Source organism: Cyprinus carpio, chromosome A20 (assembly GCF_018340385.1).
Source record: "Cyprinus carpio isolate SPL01 chromosome A20, ASM1834038v1, whole genome shotgun sequence".
In the NCBI taxonomy this organism is placed as follows: domain Eukaryota; kingdom Metazoa; phylum Chordata; class Actinopteri; order Cypriniformes; family Cyprinidae; genus Cyprinus; species Cyprinus carpio.
This window is the reverse complement of record NC_056591.1, coordinates 14,747,403-14,760,237: the sequence shown is the minus strand read 5'-3', so window position 1 is coordinate 14,760,237 and position 12,835 is coordinate 14,747,403. Positions and strand designations below refer to the sequence as shown.

The window sequence follows — 12,835 nt, the reverse complement described above, 5'->3', positions numbered from 1 at the left end:
CAGTGCTTTGATGCTTGTGCAAGAGGTTGAGTCAGACGTCCTTTAGAGTGTGTTTTAAACTCAGAACTGAAACTTTTCCTGGCCCCAAGGCACCATTCTTATTAGTATTAACACAGATTGCTGGTGGTGTTTCCATTAAGCCTATGAGAGACTGTCAGCTCTGTAATGATTGTGTCTGTTACAGCTTGTCTGAAAGGTCATGGAGAATTTGAACCCAACACCTCTCTGGGGCTCCTTTATTCTCCACTTCTCATTTTCATTTCTGTATCTTTCAGCAATTTCCGTCTTTCACATTCAGTCATACAGACTGGGCTAATTTTCCTCTATCTCTGTCTTTTTTGACATTACCCTCCTAATCTTTACCCCTTCTCTCATTTTTCTTCCTCTAAGCATGTCGCCGTTTCTCTCACTGGCTCAATCACTCGATCTCTCCTCCTCTCTGTCTATTAGCCTGTCTATCCCTTATACCAAGCCCCGGGGGCTCTGGCTAGTTAATTGGGGTACCACACTTGTTCAAGGCTAATAGATACCCTAATGATTAGTCCTTCACTGTCTCTGCTCTCTTCCTGTGTTGTTGTGTTCCTCCAATATCAGGTGTACTCAACTGTAAAATGAGCTCAAGACTACCATTAGGTGTTTCGCATCACATGGCCTTGTTAGCTTTAAGTCCTTGACAGAATGTGTTATTTCAGAGGAAGAATATTTTAAATGTATACTGAATCTGTTATGATGAAACGTAACCTTGCTTGTGGTTTAGTTTGAAATGAGTTTTTTTATGAGTTTTCTAGTGAAATGAGTTTTAAATGACTCATTTGTTAGCAGCTCCACATTGCTGAAATCAGTCGGCCTTCCTTATGCATTCTCATCATCCTCCTTTCTCACCATGCACCATACAGCTGGCTTCTAGTTGTATCCCAAGAGAAATTTAAGAGCAGCACAAATAGGTTTTTTTTTTTTTTTTGACATTCACGATAGATGCCAGTAGAATTTGGTCTTAGCATAGCGCTAAGCTAACAATGATTAGCTTTGTCTGGAAAAGTGCGCTACCATACAACTATTTCTGAACAGAGCGCAGTCTGGAGCCCTGCTGAGTATATACACTAAATTATGGTTCATGAAGATTTTTTCAGAAAGATAATTAATTTGATCAGAAATGCAGTAAAAACTATAGTATTGTGAAATTTTACAATTTAAAATAAGTATTTCTTTAATATATTTTAAAGTGTAATTTATTCTTTTAATGACAAAGCTAATTTTCAGCAGTCATTACTATAAATGTTTGTATCACATGATCCTTTAGAAATAATAACTCTAATGTGCAGATTTGGTGATCAAGAAACATTTCTTATTTTTATAATGATTGATTGCGTTACAGCTCAAAATTATTGTGTAAACAGTGATAAAAAATTTTCAGGATCTTTGCTGAATATAAAGTTCAAGTATTAATTATATTGTACCCTTTTTTTATTGATCATTTTTGGTATTAAATAGTATAGCATAATTACTTTGGAACGATGTTTGTGTCAGGAGTGTGAATGTGATGTCTAAAAATGCTGCCTACATGGGGAGCTCTGTAGGTTATGGAGCAAATGTGGGCATAAGATCAAACCACTAATAAGGAGGCCACACTAACTGCTGAGGAGTACATCTGTGCTTTTCGGACAAGTGATCAGCAACAAGAAGAGGCCAATCAGAACACATAAATGCAGATGTTTGCTTCACAGTCCACACCCACCAACACTTCTCAGTTGCATCTTGTTTTTTGTGTTGAGCAGAGCCCACCCTGTAGGAGTTCTCACATTTCTAAATAAACCCTTATTTACATCCATTTAAATTTTAGCAGTCTAGTGTAAATGCAGATTTTGTCCCGTTAATTTGAGAGATGTTTTTATTCTCAATGTAAAGTTGCTCTTAAGCACAAACATTGAGATGCTGTTTAAAAACAACACTATTTATCTGCATTTCCCACGTTTTTAAAGATATGGTAAGGAGATACACAAAAATAACATCGAAGTACTTATGAAATCTGGAGTGTTTGCTCTGGGCTCTTTACCATCAAATCTTCTGCACTTGACATTCAAGTGCTTTTTTTTAGTGGAAAGCACCAAGTTGTTTGTGCAAAGTCTTCCTGCCATGTGTTGCTTTTGTTTCTGATCTCATGTTAGGGCACTCGTCTCATGTTTGAGTAATTATTAACTTCTTGGTGTAAGTTCTGAAACCATTCTTACAGTTTGAATTCGACTCACACCAAATCATTAACTTTCATTAACTCGCATTGATTTGGTGCTCTGTGCTCATGCCCAATGTGAACAAGCTACACATTGATTACAAAGTCAATAATGAATGATGAGATTTTTGGATGCTGGGTGATACGCTCCCTAGAGGCTAATATGATACTGTTTTTTGAAAATGACAAGTTTATGGCTGTGCGAGCAGAGATTATAATTAATTGGGATGGGTTTATTAGGGAATACTGCACTGCTTTCCAGGCTGGAGATGTGTGAGCTGCCATCCTTAGGCTGTACGTCACCCATCAAAAAAGGGAAGACATTGTCTTTAGATCTCAGACTTAAACTTAGCACTTTGCAGACAATAAGAGAGTATATAGAAGGCGATTTATACAATATCATACTTGTGATGAATATCAGTATGGTTATGATTTGTCTATAGGCACAAGGCTACGGGGAATCATGGTTGATAGTCAGAAGAATGGCACAATTGTGAGTGATTATTGATTTTGAGAGCATCACAAATGGAGTAAATTATGTAGAGAGTCTTTTGGGGTATTGAAAAACGTTTTATGAAACGCTTTTTAAAAACAGTCCCAGGTAATTTTATGGCAACTCTGACCTTATATTTGCAGATGAAAGGTCCATGTTGTGGTTTTCGACAGGTAAGGGGTTATGGCATGAAAACCTACGAATGCTTGCTGTCTTTATTTGACTTCCTCAGATCCTTAACATCTTCAAGGTCATCCTTATGAGTCATGAAGAACAGCTTATTTACTTAGAAAATGTAATTTAACAACGTAATTATGTCTCCAGAGTTTTGAGAGAGGCATCTGCTCTGACGCAGGCTGCCATCCAGTTGAATTTTTAATGGTACTGATCAGCACTGTGTGCCTGAACAATTAGGGATAGTTCACCCAAATATTAAAATCTTCTCATCATTTTCTCACCCTCAAGTTGTTTCAAACCTGTATGAGTTTCTTTCTTCTGTTGAACACAGAAGAAGATATTTTGAAGTAGGGCTGTGTGATATTGGAGAAAAATGCCATATTCGAATATTCGATATGCAATACAATACAACGGTTGAAAATCGATTCAAATATGTGATTCAAATTGGTTGAGATGCTAAATAAATTGTGATTTATTTAGGGGAAGGAGTTTATATGAATGCATGTCTGAGGGGAACTTACAGTCTTTAGAAAAGTTTAGATGGTATTTTTTCTTTTCATCTTGCCTCTGTATAATGCATATTAAAGTTCATAAGTGCAGCGCTGCTTCGTTTACAGCAGAAACCAAGGAAACGCTTTAAGCGCCATTTGCTGGCAGAGAGTGAATCTGCGTCTCATTCAGCTTGTCCGCTGTTTCATGCAGATATATATATATATATATAGTCAAACCATTCTGTTTTTGCATCAAAATTTTCAAAATTATACAATCTTATTTAAATTAAAAACTGCTCATGTTGCATGTATGCAGCATTTTTGTTTGGATCATGATTAAAATGCAGTGGTTGCCTCTAATTTAAATGGAAAAGAGCACAGACAAAGCCTTATTTTGTTTATATGAAGAGATTTATTATATTTGTTTAACTTATTTGATTTGGGGCTTGTTTTAAAAGTGTGAATCGAATAGTGAAATCAAAATCGTGAATAGAATCGAATTGTGAGTTGAGTGAATTGTTACATCCCTAGGATTTACATATTTTACATCACGGCTTGTTGATTGTCTTGCATCAGAGCATGAGCACACGCACGCATATCCCAACTAACAACCACGTGCTAGATGCTAGACCATCTGCATTGACCTAAAACTTTGAGCATACATAACTTTTTGAAGTATTAAATCACTCATTTTTTTATTTTTTATTTTTGGTATTTTGTTTTTTTATTTATTTATTCAGATTTTCTTGAATCCTTAAAGAACTGCATTTATTTTAAAATAGTCATAGCACTTTTTTTATCAATTTAATGTGTTTTATTGGGTATGAGACAGTAAATTTGTACATTTCTGTAGAAAAACTATTGTTGGAACTGAATTTCACTTAATCCCTGTTAGAAAGGGAAAACCAAGCTTGCTCTCTAGAGATGTTTGACTTGGATTGCATTGAGGTTGAAATTCTCCACTGCTCCGGCGGTCTTTGTATCAAGCACAGGGTGGGGAAAAAAAAAACTGGCATTTACTGATTAAACTGCACTGAATGCCTCTCTTTTGACCTTTGATGACGGGAAAAGGAGACCGAAAATATTGAATAGAAGAGACAAAACAGCTCAAATCAGTAATTCAAGGCACAGATTGAAGCAGCATAAAGCAGTGTTTTTGTTGTGAATAACTGGGTAAATTATTCATCTTTCCCCACAGTGACATTTAAATGCATATATTTTCATTAATATTTTAGACATACCTGCATATATTGTGGTATAATATATTCCTGCTGTATTTAAGGACACTGTTTTAACTTAAAGTGCCCATATTATGCTATTTTTAAGGTTCCTAATATTGTTTTGGGAGTTTCCTACAATAGGTTTGCATACATGCAAGGTCAAAAAACACTTTAGTTTTCTCAAAATATACATTTAATATCACAATCGGTTGTGATTGGTCTATCACATACAGCGCATGTCGGAATCGATATGCCTATTTCCATAGTTGCATATTTTGAATGCTCGTGAAATTATAAGCAATATTCAAAATGGCATAATAGGGGCACTTTAATGTAACTTGAAGTGTTAAATTACAGTCACGGTGATGAGAAAATTATTCCATAAATAAATAAAACTGCATAGAGGGCAGATGGAGATGGTGCTCTGTTCTAAGAGCATTAGCTCTTAGACCACCCACATTTTAGTTTGAAGTCTTGATTAACTACATTTGGGCACATATTTGTTTAAGAGCAGCTGAAGCCCTGTTTATATCTAAATAAAATGTGATGTCATTGTTTATTCATCTTAGGCTGTGAAGACATTGTGGCAGACAGCATCTCGCTGGACTCTGTGGTGGCCATCCTGAAGTGGAGCTCACAGCCTTACGGCTCCAAATGGGTTCATCGGCAGGCCATGCACTTCCTGTGTGAGGAGTTCAGCCAGGTCATGACCTCTGACGTCCTCTACGAGCTTAGCAAGGAGCACCTGCTGGCGGCCATTCAGTCTGATTACCTGCAGGTGATAACCATACACCAATTCACCTTGAGTACTTTTCAGATTTCGATTTTGTTCACACAGGACGTTATTGGATACTCTGACAAAATATGTTTATGTGTGCTAAAAATGAGGTGCTTTTTTAATGAAATGTGGGTTGTTAAAAGGGGTTCACTCAGAAAAAGGTTGGCAATTGTTAATCTGAATAAAATTTTCTAGCTCAGTATTTCTAACAACTTAGCTGTAAGGTCTGTTACACATGATTTTTGTGCAGTTTCGTCAAGGTCAAACTCATTTTCTCTCTGGAAGCATACAGTGGTAATTCAGGGTAGCTGAATCATATTGCACTGTTGGGAAATTTGTTGATTTCAGGCCACAAATCATTGCAGGGCTTCAGGCCTATCCATTTCAGACAGCAGTGTCAGTATCAGTCTGTTTATCGATCTCTGTTGATTCGGGCTCCCTTCTCTTAAAGGTCACCTGCTTTTGTTTTTAGACAAATGAGTCAGCTGTATCAGATGACCCCCTTAAGTCTCCTTTGTGAGCTTGTATAGAGAGTTGTAACCCCATCTGGGATTTGGCCTGGCACACAGTCTGTTAGCGCCTTCACACTCCTGTGTGCAGGGCTCTAGAGTGTGCCTAAAATGGTCTAAATATTAATTTGCAAGTGAAGTTTTTGCTAGGATCGCAACTGGCAACTATATACATTTAAATGTTATGACTTGAAAATTTGCATGCCTTTTTTCCCACTTGTTTTGCGATCACATTTTTTGTTATGTCAATGTAATAAACTGAGAAGTTGCGCATCAAAGTTTTAGTGAATAAAAGCACTGTTGACGACACCTGCTAAAAGCAGCTCCAGTTCTGGCAGCACGAGAGAGAGCGAAAATGGAGATGTGCAAAGTAAAATAGCAACTTGAGCAAACTACAACAGGTAAAGCTTTCAGCTGTGTGGATATTAGCAATATCATTAACAATTCTCGTTTTTAATCGATACTGATATGGTTTGTTATCAAAATTCGCTGTGTTCTGTAAATGCTTGAACTTCATAATATTTGTAGTGCCCTTGCCATCCTATAATCGCAACAAGCTTTGTGCTCTGTTACATTTTAATAAACAAAGTTTCAGCTTTAAATTTTAACCCAATTCATAACTAAATTCAAACAATGAATACCGTTTTGGTGCTCTTTAATGTGGCATAAGTGATCGCTTTAGCACCTCAGTTCAAGTGGCATGTAAACCCATCATATCTTTCTTTACTACTATAGTATGAAATAAACATGAATGAATATCAAAAGGTATATTATAAGGTGGCCTGCAGTACAACTTTCTGAAATGTCATGTAATTGCTCATTTAGTGTTTCAAACTGCGGGAAACGAGTAAAGCTTGTAAATAATGCCACTTAACAATACATTTACCTCAGAATTCGGTGTCCATAAGCTCATTAGTCAGCTAGAAAAAATAACTATAGGAGAAAAAAAAAGAAAGAAAAAAAGAAGCGCATTTTGCTAAATTTATGCGCTATATTGCTTATTCATATTTTTACTTAACCTGTTGTTTACATAATTAAGAATTCAAAGAGCTAAAGATAAAATGCAACACCTCCTGTATATTTGCATGCTACTAATGAAGAAGAACAGACTGGATGTGTGCAAGACATATCACAACATTTATCAGATGCATTGAGGAGGAGCCCAAACTTTACTCAGTGGCCAATTGATGCTGACATAGTTATGGTCCATGATATTGGCACAGATTCTGTGTAATAAACAGTTCCCAGGACATCTACAAGATGGATTAAAATGCTGATAAAGACAAGAAAAGATGAGACATAAACATATGACAATATGACTGAAATGTTAAAATGTAAAAAAAATATATATATTATTCTGTGACACTTAAAAAATAATTTGGTGCCTAATTTTGATTCTTATAGGAGCCAATGGCTCCTTAATTGATTTAAAATTTTTTTTTGTCTGGAGCCCTGTGTGCGCTAGCTTTTCGTTGTTTACAAGTCTTCATTAACTCTAGCCTGAGACAAGCCTGTTGAAATGATCTAATCCCTGTAGTGACAATTTGTAAACAAACATTAACAGAGACTAGAATTTTGTTTTTATATATGCTAAAAAAAGGGGGGACATTAACTGATTGATTCATTGCCATGGTCAGGGATTTTTCTAGTTATGCTCTTTTCTGCATTATTTCATTAGCTATTGTCTAGAGCTTGAGTAAAACTTGACATCCATTTTCAGTTAACAAATAGGCCTGAATGATTCATTTGTAAATCCTTCTGAATTAAAATTATTATTATTATTATTATTGCAATTTGGACTTGGTCAAGACTTATCAAGATACATAAGAGCTGTTGGTCATGTCTAAATCCTGTTTACTCTCTCTCTCGCCCCTAGTTTCAGGTCTGCACTCTACTACTGTCATGTAAAAAAGGCATGTTTAAGAAAGTGTGGCCACCTTGATATTAAAAAAATGTAATTTAGTTTGAGGGTTAATCTGTGTCCATTAAACCTGGATCAGCTTCTGACGATGAATAAAATGAGATTTTGGCTGTGCAATATTCTCAGTAAGATAAGATAGTAGAAAAATCATTTTGCTGAGGTTTTACCTGGCACCTGCAGGACCCGCTGTTATGAAATACATTGGTTTTATATATCCTGTTTTTCCATTCGACATCGTCCTATTAAATGTGCCATCTTTAAGCTTCTCTTCTTCAGCCTTGCAGCACTGACTAAATTCAGTAACATAAACTTGTACTGCTCTTCTCTGCTCTTCACAGGCCAGTGAACAGGACATCCTCAAGTATGTTGTAAAGTGGGGCGAACACCAGCTCATCAGGAGGATGGCCGATAGAGGTATCACATGCAGATATGTCTCTCTAGATACACATTAAAGGAATAGTTCATCCAAAAAAGAAAAAATCTGTCATTTATTTACATTTTCTAAACCTTATATGTTGTTTTTTCATGAAACAAAAAAAATTTATATACAAATTTTAAATGTGGTCCATTTGACTGTGCTATATTTTAACCTGAATTGTAGTGCACAAGTCATATTGATTATATTTATGGTGCTTTTGGGAGCACCCACCTTCATTGTATTGAAAGGAGCAGCTCACATATTCTGCTAAACTACTACTTTTGTGTTCCACGGATGAAAGAAAGTCATACTGGTTTGGACCAACATGAAGGTGACAAAGAAATGTCTGGATTAAAATTTTTGCCTGAACTATTCCTCCATCTTCACAGACATGCATACCTTTCTCTGGGCTGAACTTTTTTTCTGTGCCGCTGAATTTGTCCGTTTCCACCTCTTGCTATAGATGGTGTTCTGAACTATGCCAGTCTAATGATTTATTCCCCAATCCTTCTAATGTGTAGTAATGACTATGACTGGCTCAGCTCTGAGAAATCAGGCCAAGTGCTTTGCAATACAGAAGCGTAGCATATGGCTGCCAGCTTCAGACCTGGGTCTACAGTTGCTGTGTGTATCCAACAGAATTAAATATACCCAGACTAACACTATCTTGAACGTTTATAGCTGGTGCCAAACCGCAAACACGATTTCTGATTGCTTTTCCCCAGAACACATTGTGAAGGGAAACAGCAATGCACCTATTCACCTTCATTTTGTCATTAACCAATCTTTATACATGATACTGATTTGCTGTCTGAGGTGTAGATAGTAATTCAGGGTCTAATGCCAGGCAGCATCCCTAGAGCAGAGGAGCTTAAATTTCTCGCTCAAGGGCACGACTGCAGTCAGGAGCTGCATGGTGATACCACTAATCCTCTGGAAGCACACACCCTCCCACCCATCTTTGTCTAATCTATATTGTGGGCTAGAAAAGTTTGGCCACCATTTCCTCTAACTCAAATTCTTGTGTGTGTATGTGCTTGAAATGGTGTTTCTGTGTTTTTCCCCCAGAGCCTAACCTGTTAAGTGGTACTGCACATAGTGTGAATAAACGTGGCGTGAAAAGAAGGGATCTGGACCTGGAAGAGCTTAAAGAGATACTTTCTCCACTGCTGCCTTTTGTCAGAACTGAGCACATATTACCAACCAACAGTGAGGTCCTCTCTGACACTGTGAGTGTGTTTGTGTCTTCTGTTTAATGTGTATGTCTTTTGGTATGTACAGTTTAAACAGAAATATTAAGGGGCGGTCACACTTGCTTTTTAACTCCACGCAGCTTCTCTTAATTGAAGTTTGCAGTTCTTTTGAAATATTCGGGGTCAGAAAGATTTTTTTAAAGTCTTTAAATATTTCATTAATTGGAAAAGTGACAGTAAAGACATTTATAATGATACAAAATATATATATATTTTTTTACTAAGTGCCATCCATTAAAACCCATGTTCAACAAAAAACACCAAAAAAAATTAAATGCTACACAAACAAATATTAAAGCCCATGTTGCAGGTTAACCACCACTGTCGATTAATGGGTACATAAATCACTCAAGATATGTATATAATTTTTAAAATGTCTCAAAAATGGCCTCAAAGACCAGTTTTTTATGTTTTTGGTATTAACGGGTTTTTTTACGCAATTCGGTGATGACGTCACATTGGGGAGAAGTGGAGGAAAGGTAGCCTCAGCCTAGTATGATGCGCGTTCCAGGCAACCCTTAACCCGTGTTTTTCCAACCTTAAACCCGTGAAAGTGCACTGGAACGGCAGTCAAACCCGTGACTTCCCACCCGTGAACTCGTACTAGATCAATGTACTCCGAGTTCCGACGTCACACATGACGCGAAACAACAATGACAGCCCCTACGGATAATACTGCCTACGGACGCAGTGTTTATGCATGTGGTACACGGTGAAAAAAAACGATTTTAGGACAATGTAATGTTGCGATAAAAACTGGGATGAGGAAGAGGTGGCAAGAGCCAACATGTATGATGGCCCCGCAGCCCTATAACTTTGAACCAGCCAGACGTGAGAGAACAAATGAGGAATTGCCAAGAACTGATGGCCGTCAAAGCCAATTAAATGCATGGTCCGAGTAGAATGAGTGGAGAGTTGGTGAAGTGTCCTGGTGAGTTGCTATCATTTAGCAATGCAGCAATGAGCACTGGAGCTAGTCTACGAGCAGCAGTGCACAATAACGACACACACACATACATATTGTCATTGGATAGCACCGAGTGAAAAATAAACGTTTTCTTTATATCTAGTGGCAGTGATCATGAGGTTAGTTCAGATAAGTACCAGTAGCCTAGGGCTCGACAATATATCGAACGATATGACCATGTGCATCTCGTCAGTAAAGCCGGTGTTGTGCCGAATTCTTCACCCCTGCCAGATTCTGCATCCCCTCGTTGAAATCGCTACCTGATTGCCTAATCCCAACCCCACCCCTAATCCTAACCCCTCCCCCACACCTACTCCTAAACCTACCAATACCAGGGGGTGCATAATCTGGCAGGGTGCAAATTTCGGCACTACACCGGTTCCATGATTAGCGGTAAATCCCCATCACCTGCTTTCAAATGGAGCTGCATTTAATACACAGAGCCGTAGTTTATTGACAAGCTACGCTATATTGAGTTCATTATCAAAGGCGATTCATCTTCAATAATGAACTCGATATAGCGTAGCTTCTCAGTGAACTACGGCTACGTTTGCAAACGTAGCCGCGTGTCTGTCGCTATGTTTGGCTGGTGCTTGTGTGGAAACTGCGTTGGAAAGCTGGTGCTGTAGGGAAGTGAGTGCGTTTGGTCGCTGTTGGTCGATATCTATCTATCTATCGATCTATCTGTCTGTCTATCTATCTATATCTATGTATTTATCTATAATCTGCGCTATCTGAATACTCTCGTCTACTACTCGTCTCTCTAGTCACTCTCAATGCTCTCAAGGCGGGCTTTGGTAAATTCTCTCCCCAATGTGACGTAATGCAATGCATTGAGGGGGAAAGGAGAATCGTTGCAAACCGCTGTAAGATAGTACCTACTTTTTCGTATTTTATTCCATTTTGTGATACCCAACAACATAAAATACAATGGATAACAGTTTAAATGTTCATTACCAACAAGCAAATTGCACAAATTCGTTGAAAAATTAACCATGCAACACGGCCTTTAAGCAGCACGACTGTTTCCATTGTTGATTATAATAAGAATCGTAATGGTTTCTGAAGGATCATATGACACTGATACTAGAGTAATGGCTGCTGAAAATTGAGCTTTGCCATTGCAGGAATGAATTACATTTTGAAATATATTAAAATAGAAAACGGCCATTTTAAAATGTAAAAATTTTTCACAGTGTTACTGTTTCATTAAGACAAAGCCTCATAGAGAATAAAGAAAAGAGTGGTGTTTAATCCTAAATTGTTCTATTACTTTTTAACCAGTCTTAAAATGAACTGTTCAGCATCATTCTGTGAACATGCTTAAATACCAGATATGGATGTTAATGAATGAACATAAAACTGACCTTTAAGTACCCCTTTAGTCTGTAAAATGCACAGAAATGTGTCATGCCGCATTAAGCCAAATGGGTAACATGTTTCTTTTGTTTTTCTGTACAGCATATTGAATAAAATTGATTGATGTTTGAATGGGTACATATTCTGATTCTCACTACTGCTCAGGATACAATTTGCTAGAGAGTCAGAAAACAGATACCCCAATGTGCAAATGCTCCAGCAAATTACATCATCTTTCCATCGTTCTTCTAGACCGCTCTCTTCAAGAATCGTTAAAGACTTTTCCTCTGCTTTTAACAGATGAAGAGGGGTCTGATCAGCACCCCTCCCTCTGACATGCTGCCCACAGCAGAAGGAGGCAAAGCCAACGCCTGGCTCCGGCAGAAGAGTGCTGGCATTTATGTTCGCCCACGGTTATTTTCTCCTTATGTGGAGGAGGCCAAGGTAGGATGCTCTTCCTCACCTCACGTACAGCTGGGTGGTTAACTGTAACATTACAACGCACTAGTGAAGGCAGAAAAGGTGATTAAAAGAAAAATTCACTTAAATGATACACCTGTCAATTAAATTTCTCGAAGTATCTAAATTCTTTCAAATACAACTTAAAAAAAAATAAATACTTTTTTAAATTTTATACATTTTGTAGAATGTGAATCAAATCTTTTTGAAAAGGCACTTGGTTTATAGAATAACCTTAGTGCAGTTATTAGCTACACTCTTTTTATTTTATGACTTGCATTTATCTCTGTTTTGCTCCAGGTGGTTTTGGAGGAGATGATGGTTGAGCAGACTGACCTGGTTAGGCTGCGCATGGTTCGCATGTCCAATGTACCCGACACACTCTACATGGTAAACAATGCCGTCCCCCAGTGTTGTCACATGATCAACCACCAGCAAATGGCTGGCAGCCAGACAGCTCCGCCATCTGTGGTTGCTAATGAGATACCAGGTGGGTTAAGCCAGTCTTCAAAACTAGGCACTATATCGTTTATACATGTTTGTGAATCTGGCTCATTTTATTA

General features: G+C 37.7%; 1 protein-coding gene across 3 annotated transcripts in view; it reads left to right on the top strand.

Moving 5' to 3' along the window:
* btbd7 (BTB (POZ) domain containing 7) overlaps positions 1-12,835 on the top strand; it is a 52,003-nt gene that overhangs the window by 29,153 nt on the left and 10,015 nt on the right. For all 3 annotated transcript variants that reach the window (XM_042777751.1, XM_042777749.1, XM_042777750.1), the window contains exons 4-8: positions 5,178-5,386; positions 8,155-8,230; positions 9,303-9,463; positions 12,114-12,257; positions 12,573-12,762. In XM_042777751.1, coding sequence (XP_042633685.1) covers positions 5,178-5,386; positions 8,155-8,230; positions 9,303-9,463; positions 12,114-12,257; positions 12,573-12,762 — 780 coding nt within the window. The remainder of the gene's footprint in view (positions 1-5,177; positions 5,387-8,154; positions 8,231-9,302; positions 9,464-12,113; positions 12,258-12,572; positions 12,763-12,835) is intronic.